General features: G+C 24.5%; 1 protein-coding gene across 17 annotated transcripts in view; it reads right to left on the reverse strand.

Moving 5' to 3' along the window:
- Nucleotides 1–893: 893 nt before the first annotated feature.
- Nucleotides 894–27,159, reverse strand: part of LOC124953183 (ATP-binding cassette sub-family G member 4) — a 29,847-nt gene continuing 3,581 nt past the window's right edge. For 6 of the 17 annotated variants that reach the window (XM_047504180.1, XM_047504183.1, XM_047504181.1 and 3 more), the window contains exons 2-13: nucleotides 26,359–26,498; nucleotides 17,159–17,289; nucleotides 10,126–10,243; nucleotides 7,703–7,892; nucleotides 7,017–7,162; nucleotides 5,797–6,035; nucleotides 5,341–5,649; nucleotides 4,699–4,859; nucleotides 4,337–4,505; nucleotides 4,133–4,233; nucleotides 3,611–3,952; nucleotides 894–3,266 (exon numbers count right to left, since the gene is read on the reverse strand). In XM_047504180.1, the coding sequence (XP_047360136.1) occupies nucleotides 3,108–3,266; nucleotides 3,611–3,952; nucleotides 4,133–4,233; nucleotides 4,337–4,505; nucleotides 4,699–4,859; nucleotides 5,341–5,649; nucleotides 5,797–6,035; nucleotides 7,017–7,162; nucleotides 7,703–7,892; nucleotides 10,126–10,243; nucleotides 17,159–17,289; nucleotides 26,359–26,417 (2,124 nt within the window). In that variant the 5' untranslated portion in view covers nucleotides 26,418–26,498 and the 3' untranslated portion in view covers nucleotides 894–3,107. Of the gene's footprint in view, nucleotides 3,267–3,610; nucleotides 3,953–4,132; nucleotides 4,234–4,336; nucleotides 4,506–4,698; nucleotides 4,860–5,340; nucleotides 5,650–5,796; nucleotides 6,036–7,016; nucleotides 7,163–7,702; nucleotides 7,893–10,125; nucleotides 10,244–17,158; nucleotides 17,376–17,441; nucleotides 17,632–18,729; nucleotides 19,425–26,358; nucleotides 26,500–27,159 lie in introns of those variants that run through there. The other 11 variants (XM_047504187.1, XM_047504190.1, XM_047504189.1 and 8 more) reach the window with 6 other exon arrangements.

Below are 27,159 nucleotides of genomic sequence, written 5' to 3' on the forward strand. Positions count from 1 at the left end.
TAATTATGATATTGTCAATTAAAAAAATTCATCTTTGGATCAAAGATCAAAAAGATAATCCTTGAAATGTAATTTGCATTGTAAAACAGGATCACGGATTTATTTTTTTTTTTTTTATCGAATGACAAAAAGAAAGAATGAAGAATGTGAAATGAAATGAAAATAACTTTACTGTATTGATTATTTTAATGATCTAACTTTCTTGATTTTAATAAAAAACAAATAAAATTACTAAAACAGCTTCCATTTCTTAATAATTATATTAAATTTATTTCTAATACTTCTGAATAAAATAAATGAACGTTCTTATAATAATTTTTGGAAAATTCTCAAGTATAATAACGTAGTCGATGAATTATTTATATATCTTAGATGCATAAAGATCTTCTATTTACGATTTTATCTATATATTATATATCAAATATCATGTGATTTAATAATTAATTATAAAGATATATAAGCATGATAAAATATTTCATATTGATAATTTTCTTTTATATAATTTTTTTTGTCAATATCATTAGGTTTTGTTTTCTTAATTTTTATTAAACTATTTTTATATTGTTATAAAAAATTAGGACAATGTTCCACATATTTCCTTATTATTAATATTTAATTGCATCACATTAATCGAGTAATTAATTGTTATAAAGTTATTGTGACCTTTACGAAATATTTTTAATATCAAATATGTACTAATATATGTACATACATACACACAAAAATACACACGTGATTATTTTTTTTATGAACTTTTATTATCATTTCTATGCACATTTTTCTAAAATAAAAAAACAAAAAAATTTAGAAACGAAAGTGCATGTACATGCATATATATGTAACATGATCACTCTTGGTTAGCCACGATTGCCAGAATAAATATCTTTTATGTATTATATATATATATATATATATTTGTTTGTTTTTTTTTTTTTTTTTCAATCGACATTATTTGTCTCATAAATTCACGTTCTTTTCTTATTCCTCTAATATATGAAATATAAATATTTATTTACGTTGAAAGAACTTCTCACCTTCTAATCTTTCTCAAAGATTAGATTAATAATCTGAATTATTTTTTGTTAATCAATTTGTCTTTTCGTAATTAAAGTTATTTGTCATATATTAAGCTATAATATAAAAAATGAAAGATTCACAATATATATCAGCATACGAATACGAATATTTAACTCTCTTATCGTGTACAATTAATCTAGAAAAATTATATGTGTTAATAGTGTAAGCTAAGGATCTTTTATATATTTTCTTTTTCTCTTGATAATTAGAATCAAATGTGAAGAGATTAAACTTTTGAGAAGATACGCATTATCGCGAAATTTTGGATTCATACACTCACAGCCATAAATTAATCAACAGAGAAGAAAAAAAAGAAAGAAAGAAAATAAAAGTGAAGTAATAATATGTAAATCATAATTACTAAAATTATTCTATTCGAATATTTGGATAATTTAAATGGATATAACAATGAAAATTCATTAAATAAAAATAGAAGTGATAGTATATTAAAAATATGTACTCCTTAACTTTTACTGCTTGCAGATAATATTATAATATATATAATTACTTTTTAAAAAGAATGTCTATATTCGTGAATATATTCATACATATTAGTTTAGTAAAATATGTAAATATGTAATTTAGTAAATATGTAAATATATCCACAATAAATAATGCAGAATAAAATATACATTTTTATAATACATGATATAATAAATATTTGTCCAAATCTCAAGTGTACTTTTATCTTTTCTTTGTTTTTTTTCCTCATTAAAACTACACATTTGCATAAACAACCACGGTATAATAATTATTATTATCGACTATGAAAGGTCATTTTATGGCAATGCTACGCCTAGATTACATTCATGAATTATGAGTGACAATTATTAAAAACATAAAAAAATGAAGGATAGAGAAGAAAAAATCATACGTTTCTTTTCTATCTATTTTTTTGTTAACAAATGATCTTTGACAAATGATCATGATTTCATTATGGTCATAATGACTTACATATAAATTCAGAATTTACATTCATAATCAATTTGTTATAAAAAATCTAATTATAGTAAAAATAATGTTAGCGATCATAATAATAATAATAATAATAATAATAATAATAATAATAACAATAACAATAATAATAATAATAACGATAATAATAATAAATTTATAATAACATTAGAGAGATATATAGTACCCTGAATAAAAGAAGCACATGACTTATAGTTAACCACCGTCATTTATAGAATAATTAGAAACTAAAAGATAAATAAATTATTTTATAGATTTAGAGTGGTATAATATAATAAATGGAGAAAGAAGAATAGCTAAACGATAATTTTTTTCTGCGTGAAAACTTTGAGATTGAACATTTTGAAGAATTCTTCTTCGTTTCATTCTTTCTATTTTCTTTCTTTTTTTCTTTTTGCATTAATTTTTTTTAACCGTTTTGCAGCAAACCAGCTTTTTCGTTAATCTAAAATTAGTTATGAAGTAATTTCGTACGTTTGGACAATTATTGACCAGTTTATAGTTTTATTATATAGATAAATATATATACGTACATATATACATATATATATATATATAGAGAGAGAGAGAGAGAGAGAGAGAAAACAAATAAAAAAAGAAATATATATATGTATATATAATATATATTTCAAAAATTTTTTAAGATAGACTTAAAATTTTGTTAATATGATATTTATCTAGATAGAAAGATCACAGGCTGTTGTACGTATCGTATAAAAAATCTCTCAATGATACGGCATTTGCAATCAAACGGTTATTGATCTCATTGTTATATTTTTCTCGATTTCATTTCGGCACGATTTTCTCTCGTTCATTACACACAGTAGATTATCTTTTACATTTCTACGTGAAGTATCGGCAAGCGAATCAAAAGATCGTCAAAATATAATTATTCATAAATTCGAAATATATTCGATACCATTGGTAACAAAGTCACATTGATCGATCTTCCGATCTTTTATCGTAGAACGAGGAATGTATTTCTTTCTTAATCTTTAGACTACCGTCGAGATCGTGAATTTGAAAGAAAATACAATTGATAAATTTAATAATTATTATCGGGCTGATTTTAATTTCCAACGGAGAAATAGATACGCAGCGATTCGTAGAATAACGAATATCAAAAGAAGTGCAAGAATGTCCAAAGTGAAATCAGCATCAAGCATGTCGAGTTCCTCCAACGTTGTTTCTGGATTTTTAAAGTGGCAGTATACCTGTGTAATAAATAGAACAACAATGATGAATCATTCGTCGACGTATTAATGATAACAATATAAGGATAGTCTATCAAAACAAATTATATCTTTGGATTAACATAATCGTAATCGACTGAGAATGAAAGAATAAATAATCAATGATCTGCATTAATGGAAAAGAAAAGAAAAAAAAAAAAAAAAAAAAAAAAAAGAGAGAAAAAAGAAAAAAAAAAGGAAAGAAACAGAAAGAAGAAGAAATTCTCATTGACAATTTTATATCCCATTTCTATAAATTTTAATGATTATTAAAAATATACTAATAAATAAATCAATTAATTTAATTATTAATAAAATGTTATTACCTGGAAGCATTTGAGTTTTTCTCGTGCAAATGAATAAGTGGCTAATGCTGTTCCTTCAAAACCATATCTGATATAACTAAGATAGGTTATCCATCTAAGGTAAACAGGAATAGCGTCGAAACTGACGAAGAAACCCGAAAATAGTAGAAACGGTACTGACATTACTGGCGCTAAAAATACGCCATTTTGTACATTCATGGCAGCACCAACTACGAGACCTACAGATTGTGCGACGAATGATATCAACAGGCAGGCACTTAGGAACATGCTGAATCTCATCATTTCGGCTGGTTGACTCGTTAAGAAATAAACGATTGTTACGTAAATTATACAAAAGATGGCCTGGAAAAAGAGATCGATATATATAACGTATACAAATTAGTAATAATAATAATAATAATAATAATAATATTATTAATATTTTTATATTTTAATATTATTAATTTTCTTCTCGTTGGATAATATTTCTGTTCCGGGATATAACGAGTGTATTGATAAATGAAAAAAGTTTCGTTGATTTACTTGAAAAGGTATGTCCGACAAAGTGATGGCCAAATAATACGCTTTCAGGGAGTACCACCTGTTAAAATTTTCTTTGAGAAGTACTGGAAGTTCTAACGGGACTGTAATAACAATAAGAATTTCGATCAGTCAAATGCTTTTTTTTTTTTTTTCTTTCTATTAAATCCAATAAAATGGAAGATCAATTATCGAGAATTAACTTACAGGATAAAATTGTAATTGTCATGGACGTGTACATAAGGAATAACATGTTGAAGAATAAAAATCCAAGATTGCTTAGTACTTTAGCACCATCATTACCGATATCATAATAAAGGGCACTTATCAAAAAGCCTACCAGAATATGTGCAAATAGACGAAGATACATCAGAGTCTAGAAGAAGAAAAAAAAAAAAAAAAAAAAAAAAAAGACATTAACAAAATATATAATACGTATGTATTATTAATGTGCATGCATGTAATATTAATTAATTTAAGTAATTTATTATTAAACGTTTTGTTATTTTTCTTTTATTTCTTTTTTTTTTCCCCCCCACTCCACCACCCCTCCCACTTTTTCAACTTACCCAATCTCTTCGACTGAAAAGTAACGTTCTCTTTAAAACGATCCAGAATTGTACGAATTCTGAGGTAGGATATCTTTCCGGTGTAACGATGATCGTATTATTGAGAAGTGCCGCATTGACGTTATCTTTTTCATTAGAAATAGATATCGTTACATCGTTAGCTGTTATTAAAATAATGGTATGAGTATATTATTAGATTTTAATGAAATATAATATTGAACCCTTTGAGTGCTATGAGCGCACATATGCGTCCAGCGAAAGCTATCGATATAGACTATGGACGCAAATACGCGCTCGGCAGATGCTATCAGTATGGATTATGGACGCAAATACGCGTCTGGCTAAAATGATCAATGTACTATGATCAAATGTATAGGTTCGGCAATTGTTTCTATAGTCCAACATTCTGAAAAAGTATTCAGTCTTCGGCGATAGTTAGCGCCAGCCGTGCGCCGTCCGTACGGACTGCATAGACCATGAGTATTCTCAGCACTCAAAGGGTTAAAGAAAAATTAAAAATGATGAAAACAAAACTCTTGATAATGAATAAATACGTAAGTAAGTGTTTATCTCGTAGGTAAAGAAGGAAAAAAAATATATATATATATAAGTAATGGATGAAATGGAAAACGTTCAATGTACCTTGCTTGATAATGTCATTCGTGGCATAACTTGGAATAATTCCACCGTTATTAACTTCCTTTGTTTGTTCATTCTCTGGAAATTTTTCCTCGATATTACTGACATCATTTTTATCTTTAACCACTTCTCGTACATTCCCAATTATTTCTATGTCCTTCTCGAAACTCGAGTTCGCTCCGCTATTATTCAAACCATCATTTTTAATATCAGGAAATGGATGACCTTCGCGTATATCATATTTTCCATTTTTTATCGCGTTCACCAAATTTTTCAAATTATCACCGTATTCCCCACAAGCGACTTCGATTACTATAAAATTTTCGTTATTAAATTGATTAAGTCGACTTAACAATCATAAATCTTTTTTTTTTTTTTTTATTTTTATTTTCATTTTTGTTTTTTTTTTTTTTTTATTTTTTAAAACAAGATTATTTATCATCCGATAAAATTACTTACTGAAAGATGCTGGATTATGATAACTTGGACAATTGAGATTAATTGTTCTTAAGAATGGTACCAGCTGAGATGTAGATCCTTGATAAACGCATTGACCTTCGGCCAGGGTGTACAAAGCATCAAACATTTCGAATAATCTTGCACTTGGCTGATGAATCGTACAAATGATTGTTCTTCCACCACGAGCCAATGTCTTCAAGAGGGATATACATTGAAAACAAGATGACGAATCCAATCCACTGTAGAATCAAATAATAAATTATTATTATTATATAAAATTTATTTATCGAAAGTTATTAAGGATCTTTTTGTTTCGTATCTTAGATTAATCAAAATTTATAATCATTGATAAAACCAAATCGTTGCACGATCGGTTAGAATAATAAATAGAATAATTAACATAATAATAATAATAGTAATAATAAACTTAAACAAAAAACAAAACTCATGTTCCTTTTTTCTATTTCTTTTATTTTTTTCTTTTCTCTTCTTTTCTTTTTTCAAGGACAAACAATGATCTCCGAAATAATATCATCCGTTCATTTATGTTTCCTCTCATAACGGTAAATAAAAAGAATAGAAGAAAGACGTTTAAAGATCTTTTGATCTTGTGCATATATGTTCACGACTAAAATATCTTTTTTTTTTCCGATGGGAGAAAAACAACGATCAACTTACCCGAAATATTAAATAAAGAAAAAAAACAGAAAAAAAAAAACAGAAAGAAAAAAGAGAAAAGAATTGCTTAAAGCAATGTCTGCTTATTGCTAGTTTTGAAAACACCAAAATTATACTGTGTGGAAGAGAAAGTGAATGAGAGTTATCGTATCAAAAAGTGGATATTAATGTCAAACTTTCACTGACTGGCTTGGTTGTTCTCAAGTAGAAATGAGGATCTTGAAATTCAGATTCGTTCGTCATGAATTATAAAATTAAATTAATTTTAATACGATATGTCTGTGAATGCATATATATATATATATATATATACATTTTGATAAATAATGAGAAGTAAATAGGTCATAATTCACTAAAAATGTTAAGAAGACCATGAACTACTATTTGCAAAAGTAAAAATGAATATGTACTTTCGAATTCCTTAAAGTTTTTATTTTGAATTTATTCGAATCTATTTTTATATCATTCAAAATAATTTTCAGATTAAATTCGTTTATTTAATAATTATATTCAAAAGTTTTATTAATACTTAAATTAATTACCTCGTGGGTTCATCGAAGAACATAACAGGAGGATTATTGACAAGTTCAAGGGCGATCGAAAGTCTTTTCTTTTGACCACCGCTTAAGTTTGAGGTCATAGTATGTTTGTGCTCGGATAAACCGAGTGTTTCCAATATTTCTTGTATCTAAAAAAAAAAAAAAAAAAAAAAAACAAAAAAGCATACAACGTGTTCATAATAATAAATAAATTAACTTTTATTTATTTAATTAATAATTAAATATTAAAATTTATTCTATAAATTCTATTATTATATTTGCCTTAAATAATATAGTTATTATAATAGATTTAATTAACTTAATATTTTTTATTGTTATTTCAATAAATAATTGAATTTATTAAAATTTAAAGAGTTATGCAATTCTTATAATATATTAATATATCATTTGATTACACACACACACACACACACACACATACATGTATGTATATGCATATATTATAATATATTTAACTAACTTGACATTTTGTCTAGTAAATACTTAATTAGATTTATTAATAGCCTTTATAATAATAAAAATGCAAAGTTTCTACAATAAATATGTTATTTAATTTTATATATGTATATACATATATGTTTTTTTTTTTTAAATTAATAATTTAACTACATTATTCAAAGACTAGAAAATTATAATAATATACAAATTAATTTATTTATTATACGCACCACTTCTTCTTTCTCGTCTTTTGGAACGTGTTTACCAAGTTTAAGACTTGCAGCGACCTTCATAGCTTCGACGACAGTTAAATTGCCATGAAGCTGATTATCTTGCATGATGTAGCAAGAGAGTTTTCTAAAGACACTTAAATTCCTTTCTTGTTCATTCATCGTTATACTTCCTTCTACTCCTGCCGATCTGAAAATATAATTAATTTTTAATTTAATTATTCATTAATAATTTATCATTAACCGTTTATTTAATAAGTATGAAATTAATTCCAATCAAAAGTATAATAAATAATTATTAAATCTTAAGAATGCAAAGATAGATAATTTAAAGTCCATTCGAATGCATGATACTGATTAGAAAAAAAAAAACAAAAGAAAAGAGAGAAAAGAAACAAAAGGAAGGGGAGGGAAAAAAGAAAAAAAAAATAAGAATAGCTTCTAATGAATAATTCATAAGAATGATATATAATTAAATTCAAAGTTGATAATAACATTTATAATTCCATCAATAATAATTTGACTAGGAATAAAACTCGTTTAATATCTCTCTCTCTCTCTCTCTCTCTCTCTCTCTCTCTCTCTCTCTCTCTCTCTCTTTCTCTTTCTTTCTTTCTCTATCTATCTATATCTATTTATTTTACTTTCATAATATAATGAAATCTATGTATTACATTAGATATTTATAAGTCGATCAAAGAAAGAAACCTATTTTCCTAAATTATAAATAAAGCAGAAAAAAAAGGAGAAAAAGGAAAGAAAAAAAGAAAAAAAATAGAAACGATGATAAAACTTTTATCTAATTTTCTTGTCCCTTATCTTTTAAGAATACGATAAAGAGTACCTTTTTAACGAAATGTAATACTTCTCTATACTATTTCAAAATCGAATTTTATATAATTCTCTATGTATAAATTTATCATTGTTTATCTTTAATCATACGATATTTAATTGTACTTGAATATATATTTATGGAAAAATTTCTATTATATATATTATTAGACGAAGGATTATAATTCTTCTCTCGTATTTGACGAATGAATCTTCTTATTTCTTTTTCTTTTTTTCCCTTTTATTGAAAGTATTAAAACTAAAAGATAAAAATTGAAGAAAAATTATTTGAAAGAAAAGAAAAAGATGAACGACAAACAGAAAACTTAATTTTTCTTTTGGATCATTCTCGATAAAATGAAAAAACCTTGACACTCGGTCTTGATCCTAGAATCTCGTAGTACGCGTGTTTATGCAAATGATGAATATAAATAACTTAGTTAAATGTACGAATGCCATAGAAATAAATTTTAGTAAGAGGATAGACGGGATTACGTGTGTGTACATAAAATATTTTTTTTCAAAAGAAAGAAAAAGAAGAAGAAAAAAAGGGGGAGAAAAAAATGAATAAGAAAAAAAAATAACAAAATGAAGAAAGCAATAAGAAAAAAGGAAAGATAAAATTAAATTATGTACCATTTAAAATGTTAATGATTTTATCATAAAAATACGACGGCGCGGCGAATAACAATTCAAAAATCTATTTGTTTAATACATATCCAGTGGAAAATTTATTTCATCTCTCGATAAAGTAACTATTAGGATAAAAAGAAAAAAAAAAAAAGAAAAATATAAATAAATAAATAAAAATTCTTACTAACAAAAACTATTCTTTTCCACATTCCGTTATTTATATAATCGTAGAGAAAATGAAGAAAGTGAAATGATTTCTCTTCTAGTAAATATAAGGTAAAAGTAGTACTTATAGGAGAAAAAAGAAAAAGAAAAGAGAAAGAAAAGAAAAGAATGAAAACAAAAATAAAAAAAAAAAAAAACAAAAAAAGAAGAAAATAAGTAAAATCGAATTCTCGTGTAAGTTTACTTATTCATCAGTAACCCAGATGTAAAACCTTGACCGAACGATCTTGTTGTACAACAAAAATATTTTAAAAAATATCTTATAAAAGTTAAACTTCTAAACAATGAAATGTTATATGAAGACGGCCGAATAAAATAAATTATTTCTTTCTTGTCACATTTTTTTTTTTTTTTTTTTTTTTTTTTTTTTTTTTTTTTTTTTTTTTTTTTTTTTGTTACAATATATAATCTAACGTAAGTACATCGCGTGTGTAACGTAACACATAATTCGATTGATTACGATGCTACTTTCGCAAGTTACACAGTTTATACATCACTACGAATAGAATAATTTTGTACTTTATATTGTGTGTTTAAAAAATTAAAAAAAAAAAAAAAAAAGAAAAAAGAAATTAATACAAAGAATAAAAAATCATCGAATGAAACATAAGAATATGTAACATGGAGATAGTAGTTATATATCACGTGTCCGAATATAAATATTTTAATTCATTTAATTAAATTATTTCATCCTGAAATAATATATAGAAACGTATAAATAAATATTAACTCACTTGTATCCAGTGAGTATATTCAAAAGAGTCGACTTTCCAGCACCTGATGGTCCCATAATGGCTGTTAACTCGCTAGAACGGAGTCTTCCGCTTACAGATTTTAAGATTGTTTTTACATCTGTAAAATAAATATTAATTAATTAATAGGAATATGAGAGAGAGAGAGACAGAGAGAGAAAGAGAGAGAACACAATAATATAATTGTACTGTTGAAATAAAAAATATGAAATATTAATATAAATAATAATTTTTAAATACCAAATCAGATAATAATATAAATAATTTTGAAAGATAAACACGGAATAAAATGATAGTAAATTACTTCGAGATATTACGTTACAATGAAATGTAATTACCGAACGTGTTTTCTGTTAACAATGTAATAATAATAATAATCCTATTAACGATAACAATAATAATAATAATTATTATTATTATTATTATTATTATTATTATCAATGCGAGTTTATTAATATGCACATATGGTGCAAACGTTATATGATATTTTCATTGTGACGTATGATTATTAACGTTCATGGTTCCGGATATCGAACAAACAGCGTTGAATAAGCAGAACAAAGTCCAGATAAATGAACGCATCATTCCGTTTTATTCGTTAATAAATTTAATGGCGTCGATCGAACAAAACAATTACCAACTGTTATTATCGACACTGAAAGAAAATTCTATCAAGAAAAAAAAAAAAAAAAAAAAAAAAAAATTAACGAGGATAATTATACAATTCTCTTTTTATTTTATTTCATTTTTATTTTTTATTTAATATACAAATTTAATATGCCAATTATACTTTTTTTCTTTCTTCTTTTTCGTTTTTTTTTTTTTTTTTTTTTTTTTTTTTTTTTTAATTTATAAATTATCTATTACAACATCTATTTCGTTTCGAAATAATGATTTAAAAAAAAAAAAAAAAAAAAAAAAAAAAAAAAAGAAATTATGTAAAGAAGAAAGAAAAAATACAACAATCGCTCTAATGGATTTTCTGACATTTAAAAAATATTAAAATTTCTAATATCACACGATTAATATTAATTTTGCTGATTTTTTTTTTCTATTTTCTTAACAAAACTTTTTTCCTTTCACAAAAATGTTCTTTGTAAAGTTATTTTTTTTTTTTTTTTATATATAAACGAGATTTTCATTAGTTAAACCTAAAGGAAATTAATGTGTAATAAAATGATTAGTCAGCTGAAAAATAATTGGAACAATTTGGTAATAATAAATACCTTAGGAGGAAGTAAATTAGTGTAACAATACATTTTTTGATTTTAAGTCATTCAATACAATCAAAATAAAATAAAAGATATATATATATATATATGTATATAATTATGAATCTAATTGCATAATTATTTTAAATAATTTAATGTTCTCTTTCTTATTTTTAACACAATTTGTATTAATTATTAATTACATTTTTTAATCAATGGATTAAATCTTTTTCTCTCAATGAATTAATTTTCAAATAAAATTATTCATGTAAAATTATTCATGAGAAAATAAATATTTCAAATAGTCATTTGAAAATATTTCTCCATAGTTCTTGTAATATTACTTATTTATTTCTCAAAGTTACGCAAACGTGTTGCGTCGTGTTAGAGGTAATTTTTTTTTCAGTGGCTTTCTTTGCTTTGAACATTCTTTTACATTGCATTAACGATTGCATCGGAAATTACAAGTTTCCTTTGATTTTAAATCCAATCTATCCCTTTTCCTTCGTAGATTGCAAACATGCACGTATATATTGTACATCGATTGTGAAAGAATTGTCAATTGTTAAATTAAGTATTTCTAGTCTCTTCTGTTTTCTTTAAAAAAGAAGAAAAAAAGAAAAGAAAAAACTTTTCTTTTCTTTTTTTCTTCTTTTTGCTTTTCCTTTTCCTTTTTTTTTTTTCATTCCCCTTCATTTAAAATCAAAATAAGAAAGAAGATAATGCAAAATTACAACGCAATATTATATTTATTATTATATATTTATTATCAATTAACACAATTTCTATTGCAATGAAGAATTAATTAATTAAATTAATTTTCCTAGAATGATCATAGGATTTTACATACTTGATCCAAACAAATATTACAACAAAGAGAACTATTAAAATATTATTTATTTCTCTTTGTTTTCCTTTCACAATAACGAAAATAACAATAAAAGAAATTAAATTTGTTAATGATATATTGTGAAATGAATCTTTGCCTCAGTTCTCGTAAATTTTTGGAAAATACGTCGAACATACGTGTGGTTATACAAAAAAAAAAAAAAAAAAAAAAAAAAAAAAAAAAAAAAAAAAAAATTAACAACGTAAATATTTAATTAAAACAAAAACTATTATTAAAAATCATTGAAACTATTATTAAAAAACAATTAATGAGATTAGGGAATAATAGTCTCTCATTTATCGAGCGTTTTAAAAATGCAACACGTTGATTAAATATCTTTCGTCAATAATGAGTTGATTAAAAACTTGAAAAATTGATAAAGTCATAAAAGGAACACTGATAAGTTACATGTATTGCAGTTCGCTATTGAACAAATATGAATGTATTTGAACATATGCAAGTAATAACATTGTAAACACACAAGAGAAAATTGTACGAGTTAATTTGTTAGATGTTTTCGAGAAAAAAAAAAAAAAAAAAAAAAAAAAAAACAATGGCGTTGATGTAGACAAAAAGAAATAAAAGATCGATGCACTCTACTCGATATAAATAAAATGCGGTCAGGAATTCAGAGGTTGATAAAAAAATTAAATACAAAGCCGATGCGAAAAATATCTTCTTTTTTTTTCTTTATATATATATATATATATATATATATATATATATATGTATGTATGTATGTATGTATATAATTCTGCAGTAATGATGAGTAACAAATGTTTATTTCTTTTATTATGATTTTACATTATTTCCTTTTATTTTTTATTTATTTTTTTTTTTTTCCTTTTTATCTTTTAACGAGAAAATTAACACCTTTTCAAAGAGAAAATTAACACCTTTCAATTCTTTTTCTTTCTTATTCAAGTCCATTACAATAATCTTTTATTTGAAATAAATATTATCGATAAATAAATTGATCATGAAACAAATAATTGGTCAGAAAATAAAAATGAAAATATAAGTTAGAACGCATTAAGGATAATTTAATATCTTGTAATAGTTGTACCTTCCGGATAAGGTGTCTAACATCAAATTGATAAATTGTACAAATCGCAGACAAAATGGGGGAGGTCAAAGATACATCAGTGTTTCATATTATTTTTTGATAACTCATATTATTTATCTCTCTCTTTCTCTCTCTCTCTCTCTCTCTTTCTCTCTCTCTCTCTCTCTCTCTTTCTCTCTCTCTCTTTATCTTTTTTTATCTCGAGCACTTTGTTTGATAACTATAATTATTTTTCCTCTTGAATTCTAACAATTCTCACAGTATAATCTACATCAATGTTTATTTTCGAACGAATCATTCGAGAAATAATGAGATTTATATTAAAATATTTTTCTTCCTTATATTATGATTCTTAAATAGGTATGAATTAAATTAAAATACAATGTATAAAATAAACATACAATAAACGATGTTTATGTGAATAAAATTTTTCTTTATGAAAATTTATTTTTAGGTAGTAAATCAATTAAAACGTGATTACCGTCGATTAAATTTTAATCATATAGTTTTATCATATATGTCATATAATTATTAATGATAATCAAATATTTACAAATATATAGAAAATCTAATTAACAAAATGTATAAGTTCTTAATAAAATAAGACTTAATCGACGTTAATCGTAATTCAATTTAGGTTCAAACGAAAAAAAAAAAGAAAAAAGGAAAGAAAACCTAAAAAAGACATAAAGAAGAAGAAGAAGAAGAAGAAGAAAAAAGTAAAGAAATTAAATAAAATAAAATAAAAAAGAACATAAGAAAAAAAATAAAATAGAAAAAAATTAAAGAGAAATAAAGTAAAATGAGCAAAGAGTTAATAGCCTTCTTATCTAAAATATAAATATAAATCTTTTCGAGGATAAAGAAGACTCTAGGAATAGAAAAGTAGATGTACATATCACACGAGTCAATAGTTTCTCGAAGCTAACACATAGATCGTTAATCGTATTTGCGGGTTTATGTTATAACTGGATTTCTTGCAAAATCGAGGTCAATGATCGTATGCATGTTAAATCGGTAAGTAGTACACTGTTGTACTATTGATGATTTAGTAACTAGAAATTACTACACTTATTATTATTGTCATTATTTATTCTTGTTATTATTATTATTATTATTATTATTATTATTATTATTATTATTATTATTATTTGTTATTATTATTATTATTATTATTATTATTATTATTATTAATATTATTATTATTATTATTATTATTATTATTATTATTATTAATAGTTAATAAGAATAAAAGTTAATAAGAGAGAGAGAAAGAAAAATATTTTCGATCGAAAAATGTATCTTTATATATACAACGAGTTCAATGAAATTTTCTTCTCTCTAATTCGAAGAGAAAATCGAAGGTCGACTTAGAACTAAGAAAGGATGAATTACGATCGAACAATAACGTTCTCTGTTGCTATTTATGATGCATATATTATATCCATATAATTACCTATGTATGTATATGGATTTCTCGGTAAATGCATTGATAAGAGAAAAGGAAACGTAATAATTTGCGAAAGAGAATTATATTCTTTTTTTTTTGCTCATCTTATCTTGAGTACAAGAAACTATGACACGATTTATTCACAATTTATCCTTTGTCTTTTCTTCTTCTTCTTTTTCTTTATTTCTTTTTTTTTTTTTTTCTTTCTTTTTTACTAAATAATACAGATCAGTATTACTACAGATTTTGAAATCGAAGAATGAAGTAAAAAGTAAAAAGAAAAAAAAAAAGAAAAAAGAAAAAGAAAAGAAAAGAAAAAAAAAAAAAGAAAGAATATTATAACATATACTTTTATAAAAATATTTCCTTTTAATTTTGAAATAAAATCTACAATCGTAGGAAGGGATCAACTAGGGCACGTATTTCAATTGTCAAAACTTTTCCTTTTGATCTTTCAACTATATCATTTGTTACATTACATATTCCGTTCGCGATCTCGGTCTAACACGACTTACAACATCATCGGTAAGTAGACAGTAAACTTGAATTATGTAATTCGATGAATACTATATACGTTTTCTTTTTTCCCCCATTCCTCTCTCTCTCCTTTCTTTTCTTTTTTTTTTCCCTCTTTTTTTTCTTTTTGTTTTCTCTTTACCTCTTTCTACGTTCCTCAATCTTTTAAGAAATAAAAATGAAATTCAAGTTTCTTATATCAAAAGAAATCGTCTATGGAAAAATATTTAAAGTATAAGCTTTCATCGATTCATTCTTTCAAATATTAATAATAAAAAAAAGAACATTTTTTCTCCATTAAAAAAAAAAAAAAATTGTTCAACTATAAATGAGTATGGGGAATGTGCTCTGGCGATGATTAATAAAAATCTTGCGATGTTTAAAAAAATTAATATGACAATATTATAAATATTTATCCTTCAATGTTCTCTCGGCAATTATTTTATTCCTTTCGATGTACATATATTATCCTTTATGTCCATGCAATTTTAATAAGTTTATATATATATATTAGGTTGACAACTAAGTGATTGCGGATTTTGTCAATAAATGGTCTTAGTTCATTATTTTGTTTTGTCAATGTGTTTAAAACACCTAATCTATATTGTTTTCTTGTTGTTTGGAGTTTCGCCTTTATTTTAGTAAAAAAAAAAATTGTATCGATCAGTTATTTAATTTCGTTTTTAACCCAATTTTAAAATGAAAGAATAAAGCGCACATTTTTCAGACATATTTTATTGCATTATTTCTGAAAAGGCAAGAATGCATCGCAAGCACATAACAAGAAGTTATGTGCCGTATATGGGAATGAAGCATTGAAAGAAAGCCAGTGTTAAAATTGGTTTGCCAAATTTCGTTCTGATAATTTTTCATTAAAAAATGTCCAACGATTTGACAGTCCAATTGAAATTGATGAGATCTATATCGAGGTCATTATCGATTCAGATCGTCATACCACAACACGTGAAATTGCAAAGAAGCTCAATATATCGCATACATGCATTCAAAAAAAAAAAAAAAAAAAAAAAAAAATTAAAACAGCGTGGCTATGTCAAGAAATTCGATTTATGGATCCCTCATCAGATTAAGAAAATTCATTTGATGTTACGCATTAGCATCTGCGATTCGCTTTTGAAAAGCAACGAAATTTATCCATTTCTGAAAAGATTGATAACTGGCGACGAAAAATGGATGGTTTATAAAAAAGTTAATCGGAAAAAATCGTGGTTGATGCAAGATGAACCACCCCAGACGACACCAAAAGCTGAGATTCATCAAAAAAAAAATTATGCTATTAATTTGGTGAAATTATAAAGGAATTATGTACTTTGAACTTTTACCAAAAAACCAAAGGATTAATTCAAACGTTCAACAATGAGCGATGCAGTTCAAGAAAAGCGGTCAGAATTGACAAATCGTAAGGATGTTGTTTTCCAGCATGATAATGTAATTCACATCTTTCGTCGCTCGCCAAAAATTATTGGAATTAGGTTGGGATATGTTGTAACATCCATCATATAATTTTGACCTTACGCCTTTAGATTACCATTTATTTCGTTCCATGCAGAACTTATTAAATGGTAAAATTTTTAATGACACTGGTGATGTAAAATCACATTTAATTCACTTTTTTGCTGCCAAAAATCAAAAGTTTTTTGAACATGAAATTATGACACTGCCTGAAAGATGACAAAAGGTCATCGATAAAAATGGACAATACGTAATTGAATAAAATTATATTTTTAAGTAAAACTTTTGAATTTTTCTTCTTATTTAAAATCACTTAGTTGCCAACCCAATATATACAAATAAAATTGTAAATATATATAAATATATATATATATATATACACAAATAAAAGAGTAAAAATAAAAAAAACTTACTGTTTTTGCGTCCTTCTCGAACTTTATAAACGAGATCAGAGAAGGCCAAATCTACTGGTGGCCTCTTTGGTAAATGAGTGATAGTTTTTGGCGGCGCTGGTATAACTTGTAACCGAACAGCTGAATTTTTCCTGGATTGTAATAATATCCCATTGGCATCGTCGTCCTTCGAGCAGTTTCCCTCGAGCTTCATCGCGATTTATTTTTTTGGTTTTCTCTTTTTTTATATATATATAACTTTATATATATATATATATATAATATATATATATGTATATATTACCCTTTTATATATACACGCATACACAGGCACACATACGCTTTTCTTCTTCTTTCTTTTTTCTTCACGAGAAAGAAGTCAGCCTTGAATTATAATAAGAAGGAGATATTTTGCAAAATTATATATTTCTTTCTCCCTTTCTTTTCCGTTTTATGCACTTGACCTTTTGACTGGTCGACTTTCTTCTCACCGTCTGTAAAATTGATTCCATACGTATCTCTTTTTATAATTTTATTCATTGAAATTAATCGTATACACACTTTTTCTTTTCTTTCTTACTTATTTACTTTCATTTCTATTTCTTTTTTTTCTTCTTCTTCTTCTTCTTTTTTTTTTTTTTTTTTTTTTTTTTTTTTTTTTTTTTATTTCTTTCTTTTCTTTTTTGTACGTACGATAAAAATAAACATTGAATTATCTTCGTCGTGCATATTCATCTATTAAAAAGAATTTATACGACGATAGAAAAAAAAAAAAAGAAAAAAAAAAAGTAAAAGTTATAAAGAAAAAAGAAAAAAGAAAAGATAGAGAAAACTTCAATATATTTATTTTATTTAATAATTTCTTATCACGATCGGCTTTTTTAAGTTTATATACATAGTATTATATACCATTATGTAAGTTAGAAGCTTTCTAGGGGAACGTGACTACGGAGAATTACTTTTATATGATAAAGGAATAAAATAAATCCAACGATCTAGTACAGTCACATTCCCGATTGTAAACGTAACATTGTGAAAAGAAATCGTTCATTGACGTAGATAATTTTTTTTTATAGAATGTATATAAAATTGCCGGAATATTTATCTACGTTACTTCTTAATTACGGAGATAAATGTACTTAAAAAAAAAAAAAAAAAAAAAAAAAAAAAAAAAAAAAAAAAAAGAAGAAGAAGAAGAAGAACTTGTACGTATGTACGTATTTCTAACAAATTTCTCTAAGCGAGAGTTAGCTAATAAAAACTTCAATTTATTTATAAAAATTTATAACGATATAATTATCTCCGTTTGAATTTACATTTAATAATTGTTACTATATATATATATATATATATATATATATATTTTCTTTCTTTGTTTCCTTACATATGTCTACATAATTAAATCATGCACGTTAGAAAGAAAAAATAAAAATATGTTCCAAAGTAATGTTAATATGTATTTTAAAACTTTAAACAAATTTTCTTTTTAAGCTTTCTCTAGTGGAGATATATAAAATTGTTTAATACACACACACACACACACACACACACACACACACACACACATATATATATATCAATTAAATTCTTACATGTTTCAAAACTGTAATAATTATATATCTGTTGCCGAGTATTGATATAAGTAACACTAAGAAACAAAGATCTCTCGTCCGACAAACCTTCTTCTTAGGATTCTCAAACAAAAAGAATGATGCACTTTCAAGCGAGACTCTCTCTTTCTAGAGAGAAATTTTCTCTAATCGGAGAATAAACCAAACCAGTGATGTTTAGTCACCGACGATGATATCGACAACGATGACAACGATGACGACGACGACGACGACGACGATATGGCTTCTCGCGTATTATAACACTCGAATATTAACACAAAAAAAAAAAAAAATAAAGAAAAAAAAAATGAAAAAGAAAAACCAAGTGGAAAGAAAATATACTTTGTGATTTTAATCGATATTTATATTTTGAAATATTTCAAAAAAAAAAAGGGAAAGGAACAAAACGAAACAAGATAAAAGAAATAAAATGAGATTTAAATAGGATATCGAATTAAGAGAAGATTAAAAAATCGATGAATATTAAAAATTCAAATGTGGAACAAAAATATAATAAGGAAGGGAAAGAGAGAGAGAGAGAGAGAGAGAGAGAGGGAGAGAGAGAAAGGGAGAGAAAAAAAAATATTGGAAAAAGAAAAGGAACGAACGAAATATTCTCTTCTCTCTCTCCACTATTATATTCGCGCCTCAATGTCTTGAAACTGACTGGTTTCACTCTGCTCTTGCCGTATCACATTGATCGCCATTGACCGTCTTTTCCCCCCCTCTAACCCCTCTCTTTCTCTTTTTCCCCCACCTCCTAGTCGTCAGCAACTCAACCCCACTCTCTTTTTCTCTCTGTCTGGTCTGTTTATCTGTCTTAATATTATCTTTTCTTATATGTAATTAATGTACATTCGCACCTTTCTTTTTCATGCCATTGTTATATTACTATTTTATTTCTTTTTCCTCATGTAGGTACTCTTTTTCTCTTTTCTTTGATCGAAGATAGCTCTCATAGCCGAATACAAATATTGATAAAAAGTATATGTATAAGAGAAGAAGTACATGTATTATCATCGGCAAGGTTAAAGTCGACGTGATGAATTTAAATTATATATCGTTTCTCCTTGATTGGTATGAGTAATAAAAAAACAAAAAAAGAAAAAAAAAACAAAAAAAAAAAAAAAATAAGGAAAGAAAAATATATAAATGGACAATATTGCATTCTTTCTTTTTCTTTTCTCTCTCACTCTCTCTCTCTCTCTCTTCGAATAACGAACGAGTGATTTTTCATATATATATATATATATATATATATATATATATATATATATATAAAGTGCTTAAATCGTAATAAAATAATATATAAAATGTATCAAAATGTTTCCTTTTTTTTCTTTTCTTTTTTTTTATACGCTTGATACATTTTCTTTATCACGATCTTTTTCCTTTTTTTTTTTTTTTTTTTTTTTTTTTTTTTTTACTCATTTATTCGATTATTGTTCTTTTCTTTTTTATTATTATTATCATCCCATATTATTAATTTTGGATAAGAGAAAAGAGCACATCCTCGTTTCATTATTTTATCGCCGTTTATATATCATAATATTTTTTTTCTAAGCAATTGCAATTAGTTCAACGAAAATCGTATATTTAAAAAATTTTTCTCTTCTTTTTCTTTTTCTTTTTCTTTCTTTTTTTTTTTTTCTCTTTTGTAATAAAATAAGAAGAGATCAACCAGTTATAATAAAATCGATCTAATACTTCATTTCTTATTTTTATAATGAAAAATCGTGCTTTCACGATCCAATTAAGGATAAGAGAAAGTTGAAATTAATTTTATCTAATTGCAGGATACCAATTTATAATAATAATAAAAATATTATTATTAATTATAATTTTATTTTTCGTAACGATTTGTTCAATAAAAATTATCGCGTATAATAAATGTCAAGTGTATAAAAAAAAAAAAAAAAAAAAAAAAAAAAAAAAAAAAAAAAAAAAAAAAAAAAAAAAAAAAAAAAAAAAAAAAAAAAGAAGAAAAAAAAGAAGAAGAAAAAAAAGAAAAGAAAAAAAAAAAAAGAAAAAAAGAATTGTCATTTAAACGTTCTCAAGAAAATAATAGTGAATTATATTTGTGAAAGAAGGTCACCTGCGTTATTAGTTTTTTCTTTATAACAAGATCTTTTTTATTCATTTCCGCTTCCAATACTTAATTACAATAAAATCTTGATATTATATCATCTGAATATTTCTTCTTCAATTGAACGAAGTACGAAGTTCTTATATGAATATAAAAAAAAAAAAAAAAAGAAAAAAAAAAGAAGAAAATATTATCATGTAGAACGTTGTGTCTTTAATCTTTGTACTCTGAATGGAATTTATATATATATTATATATATATATATATATATACTATATATACAAACTAACATATATATATATATATATATATATATATATATATATATATATACGCCATTGAAGAATAAATATTCATATCAGACACTAAGAGCATATATATGTGCCTTCAAAAAATTAACAGTCAGGCAGGAAAAGCGTATCGAGCATCATAAATATTAAGTACGTCAGTATCAAACTATTCATTTAAATATATATTATATTTTACAGTTTAAGATTAAACTAATCTCATTCAATTTCGTCATTGTTTATCTTATAAAGAGAGAGAAAGAGAGAGAGACGTTAAAGGGCACAAATAATGAGAGGAAAAAAAAAAAAAAGAAAGAAACGATAATAATATTATATCAAGCGGAAAATATAAAATCTGTACGAATATTTAAAAATATTTTAAGCTCTTTAGTAAGTAATTATCGAAATGCAAATAAATTGAAAAATTTCAATAGTCTAACGAAATTCATTTAATATTCTTATTTTTTTTCATTAAACACTATCAATTTCTAAAAAATACTCATATAATCAATAAACCGTTATGATCCAATGGAAAGCTCGTTGCTCTAACATTTTACGTCACTATGACTATTCATCTTTCAAACTAGCATATAAACGTGACTAAATGTACACATTATGAATGCAAAAAAAAATTTATCATCGTAATATATACCGTATTACATTTAAATATTAAGTATACGATTTGCTGGTAACAAACAAAAAATAAAAAAAAAAACCCCGATAAAAAAGAAAAAGAAAATAGAAGAGAATATTTTTCACGATTTATGTTTATTGCGAAAATATCGACAATTTGCATTAAAATATCAATCATAAAAAACGATCAGCGTTTTAGGGAAAAAGAGAAAATTCGTTTCAATGTCGTACAGCATTTCTTTTCGTTTATATTTTTCTTTCTTTTTATTCTTTTGTTTGTTTGTTTGTTTGTTTGTTTTTTCTTTTCTTTTCTTTTCTTTTCTTCACTATTGATCAAATCAATTTTGACGAATAATAGGTAAAAAAGAAAAAAGATAAAATAAAAAGTTTTTATCCTTCTGTCATGAATTCATTTCAATTTATCTCGTTTCTATTTCTAATAAATTGAATCTAATTTACTATAAATCGATTTATCATCGATCGAGCGTTAATTGAAATTTGAAATTATTTTGAAATGATATTGATGTAAAATTAATGAAATTAAATCCGTTTTCAGATGTACGATAATATTTTGCAATTTGATTAAATATTTACCTCCTTTGCGAAACAAAAAAAAAAAAAAGAAAAAAAAAAAAGCAAAAAAAAAAAAAAAAAAAAAAGAAAGAAAAAAAGAAAGAAAGAAAAAAATCGTGTTAAGAAATAATCATACGAGTACGAAAAATTATTGAAAAATTATTACAAATTTGATATGATTATTGAGTAAAATTCGAGATCTGTTAATTCATTATGAAAAACTATATTTTTTTTTTTCCTCGACGACATTCACACAGTAGTTGCGAAATGAAATTGTCTTTTATACGTTTACAATGGACATCAATATATTCTCTTTTCCTTACGCATATATAAATATATATATATATATATGTACACATATACATATACATACGTATGTATATATTTCTATTTTTTTTTCTTTTTCTACTTCCTTTCAAATCAAAAGGATGTACGCATCCTGCACTTACACATACATACTTCCTTTTTTTGGAGTATATAATCAATGTCGCCGCGAGTCTTATTCGTCGATTCAGCGATAAATATAAAAAAAGATTATTTCTAACTAGTCCATATAATATATATTTATGAAAATAATTATGAACGATAAACAAAATTATTTTCTCGGTATTCTTATTTCATTTCATATTTTTTCTTTTTTCCCCATTTTCTTTTCTTTATTTTTTTTTTTTTATTTTTTATTTTTCTTCTTTTGTCATTTTCTGTTTACGTTAATACATTGCGTACGCGTCCTAAGATATCTCATTGTCATGTTATTTCGATTGAATCCGATGATTTAAGCAACCAGAGACAAATATTTTTGTTACGTTATCAGGGTTAATGAAATCTTATGATTCTTACATCGTATTTCGTATATTGACACCATTTTTATATGGATAACTATTATAATACTTGAAGCGTTCAAAAATGTGCAGGCCTTGGAAGCACGTTGAACGCACATAGGCGCCGTACGCGATATTTTAATGACACTAATACGTAATATGATAATTTTATTTTAAATATCTTTTAATTTAGATATAATTATTATACTATAACTGCTTTCATTGTTTTTTTATTTGTTTTTTCTTCTTCTTCTTTTTTTTCCAAATTCGATCCAGATTATTAATTATTTAACATTCAATAAAAGTACATGAAATGTTAATTCAACGGTGAACTCAATGGATTTTCTCTCTCTCTCTCTCTCTCTCTCTCTCTCTTTTTTTTCCTTTTAAGAATACTTATATTTTTGCATAAATTTATACCGCACAATGTCATTTTATATTCTCAAGAAATTAATTAGAAGGTAATGTCACGTTCTTCTTTACGTTACTGATCGCAATCGACATAATCAATGCGGGATTCTACGATGAGAGTTATAATTCCAAGGAAGACCACAATTTTGTTGGAAACGATTCTATAATGAATTTCTAAGGACGATAAAAGACTAAAAAAAAGTTTAAAACTAATAAAAAAAAAAAAAAAAAAAAAGACATTTAATTAAAGTAAAAGAGAGGAAAAAAAATAAGAGAGAAAGAGAGAACAAAAATTGAAGATAACGTTTAAGAAAGAGAGAAAGATAGAAAGAAAATGTTTCTCGTTTGTTTTGATTATTTTCTTAATTTATTCGAAATGGATTTTTAACTTATTAATGATTCGCTCGTAAAATTTCTGAAAGTAATAATTTCCTTTATTATCAATAAAAGTCAATTTATTGAGAGTGTTTTTAGCGCGAACGTAAGCTATTGGAATAAAGGTCGCTTAGACAACGAATGGGTCAAAGATCGCAGAGAGTAAATCGTCGGTTTTAAAACACTCGTATCATTATTACTACGTGATTAAGAATATATTCTTAAACTAAAAAATTTATTTTCTCTTTAAAAAAAAAAAAAAAAGAAAAAAGAAAAGAAAAAAAAAGAAAGAAAAAAAAACTATTTCCAATTGTTCTCATGCAAATTTTTCTTCTTTTCCTATAAATACAAGATCATTGTGTTTCAATGCATTTAATGCACATGTTAATGTTCGTTTATCTTTTTTTCCTTTTGATCTTTTTTTCTTCTTTTTCTTTTTTATAAATCTTCTTTGTCAAAATAAATTATCAAGTAAATTAATTATAGTTTAAATATCATTATATTTCTTTTATAATATATATATAATAAAACTTGAAATTTTTACGATTCTACAATGTCACAAAGCATTTAACGTTTAACTTTACAGATCTTTATTATTTGTAGATTCAATAATTGTTTTACTTAAAGATAATTAAAATGATCACACATTATAGATCCTTATTATTTGTAGATTCAATAATTGTTTTACTTAGAGATAATTAAAATGATCACAGTTAAGTAATAATAATAAATTTATGAATAGCCCGTTCTATTATAAAATTTTATTATGTATAATTTCTAAAGAATAATTAAAGATAAAATTATGAGAAAATTTTATATTTACGGACATTGATCCATAATAAAATCTGACATGATCTTATGTGTGTATCTTGTGGAAAAAAAAAAAAAAAAAAAAGAAGAAAATCATAATTACAAAAGAAAAATTATCAAAGAATAAATGATAATCGTAAAATTATCATAAGAACATACGGTCAATCGTAAATGAATTTTATGTCGTGATTAGGCCTACAATCTCGAAAAATGTTGAATTTATTTTATTTTTTTAACGATAAACTAAAAATTAAGCATTTAGATGTATATATATTACTCGATGATTTTACGAAGAAATGAAATGAAATTGATCCATAGATCGATTCAATATCTGAATACATTTTTGTTTCTTCTATTATTATTATTACTATTACTATTATTATTATTATTATTACTATTATTTTTTTTTTGTATTGCCTTTTTTGAAAGTATCGATAAGTTGATAAAATATTTAAAAAGAATTTAATTTTGATCGTATATATGCATACATATGCAAAACACAAATCTATATATATAATAAATACTTATGAAAACGAATGAAAAATTATTTTAATAAGAGATATCTTGAAAATATTCATATCGTGTCACTGCATTCTTATTATATCCATTCTTTCGACTTCTTCGAAGAAAATAATTTTTAGAATGAAGAAATATTATAACGGTAAAAAAAAAGACAAATAAATAATTTTCAAGTCTTTCTATAATAATCGACAAACAAAGAGAAATCTTCAATTTTTTTTTCGAATAATCAAATAAAAGTTCAAAGTCCAATGGATTACAGCTGATTAACAGTCATCATTGTTTTATCTAGTTCTAATTTTCTTTATCAGAAATATCTATTAAAGATTAAAAAATAAAGATTTACAAGCACTTTGTACCAATCTGATATCTTTCGTCGAAGATAATTATTATCGAGTTTTCAATATTTCTCATATATACATTTCATTTATTATTCATTAATTATTCATTTTAAGATTAAGATTCATTCATTCATTCATTCATTCATTCATTCATTCATTCATTTGTTATTTTAATTAATGTTTTAGTGTTTCTTAGAAGAGTTAACTATTTAGTATGTAAAAAATTTTCCGAAGAAAAAATTTATAAATTCAGATGAAATCTGACGATAGAATATAAATAATAAAATTAACGATATCGTTGCTATTCATAGGTAAAATAATAATCTTTTTCTTTTTCTTTCTTTTTTTCTATTATCACATAAACTTCTTTTAAATCGAGTTTATATTTTACAGGCGGTACAATATTATAAAATTATAATAAAATATAATAAAGAGGGAATTTAGGAACGTAACTGTTTAGAAATGTAAAAACAAAATCATTTATATTTGACTTCTAACATATACATATATATATATATATATATGTATATGTATATGTATATAAAAAGAAAAACGAAAAAAAGCAAAATAAAACCAAAAAAAGAAAAAAAGACACAAAAATCAAACCGATGGATGAAGCTCGAGATATACCGCTACAAGGGTAACTCAATAATTTCTTCGATTATTTAAAAATCACATAATTATTATAGTTCACATAGAACTTCATTTAAGAATATCAATCGAATTAATATAATATTTTTTAATAATATACGAACCTATCGACTCCATTTCCATAGCAATTGTTTTGCACATCGTATTTCTCCTTCTTCATCATGCTTTAGCTCTCTTTATCTTTTCTTCTCTTTTTTTTTCTTTCACACTTTAATGATCGCCAACTATTGCGTTTCTATTATATCTGAAAAAAAAAAAAAAGAAAAAAATAATTACAAAAATTATTACAATTATATATTTCAAATAAAATCTAATCCATATTAGATGAGAAATATTAAAAATATTCTATGAGAATTATATTATCATAAAAGCTGGTAAACTTAAATGATGAAAGTGAGAGAGAGAAAGAGAGAGAGACAAAATTAGTATTTTATCAAAATTACATAATCATCTCTCTATGTGACGTTCAATATTTCATGATTTTGTCAACATTCAGCAAGAGAAAATATATTAGAGATAGATAGATAGAGAGAGAGAGAGAGAGAGAGAGAGAGAGAGAGAGAGAGAGAGAATTAGTATTTCGACAAAATTACATAATTATTTCTCTATGTGACATTGAATAATACTTCATAATTTTGTGAATAGTCAACAAGGGAAAATAAGCAAGACAGAAAGATATATATATATATATATATATATATCTCTTTCTCTCTCTCTCTCTCTCTCTCTATATATATATATATATATATAGATATATATATATAGAGAGAGAAAAGAGATACAGAGGATAGAGATAAAAAGATAGATAAGTAGATAGAAAAAAAATGCAAAATAGGTTGAAATACAAATGGATGATATAAGCATGAATAAATTAAACGAATAACATGAAAGACTAATTATTATTT

This window comes from Vespa velutina, chromosome 11 (genome assembly GCF_912470025.1).
Source record: "Vespa velutina chromosome 11, iVesVel2.1, whole genome shotgun sequence".
In the NCBI taxonomy this organism is placed as follows: domain Eukaryota; kingdom Metazoa; phylum Arthropoda; class Insecta; order Hymenoptera; family Vespidae; genus Vespa; species Vespa velutina.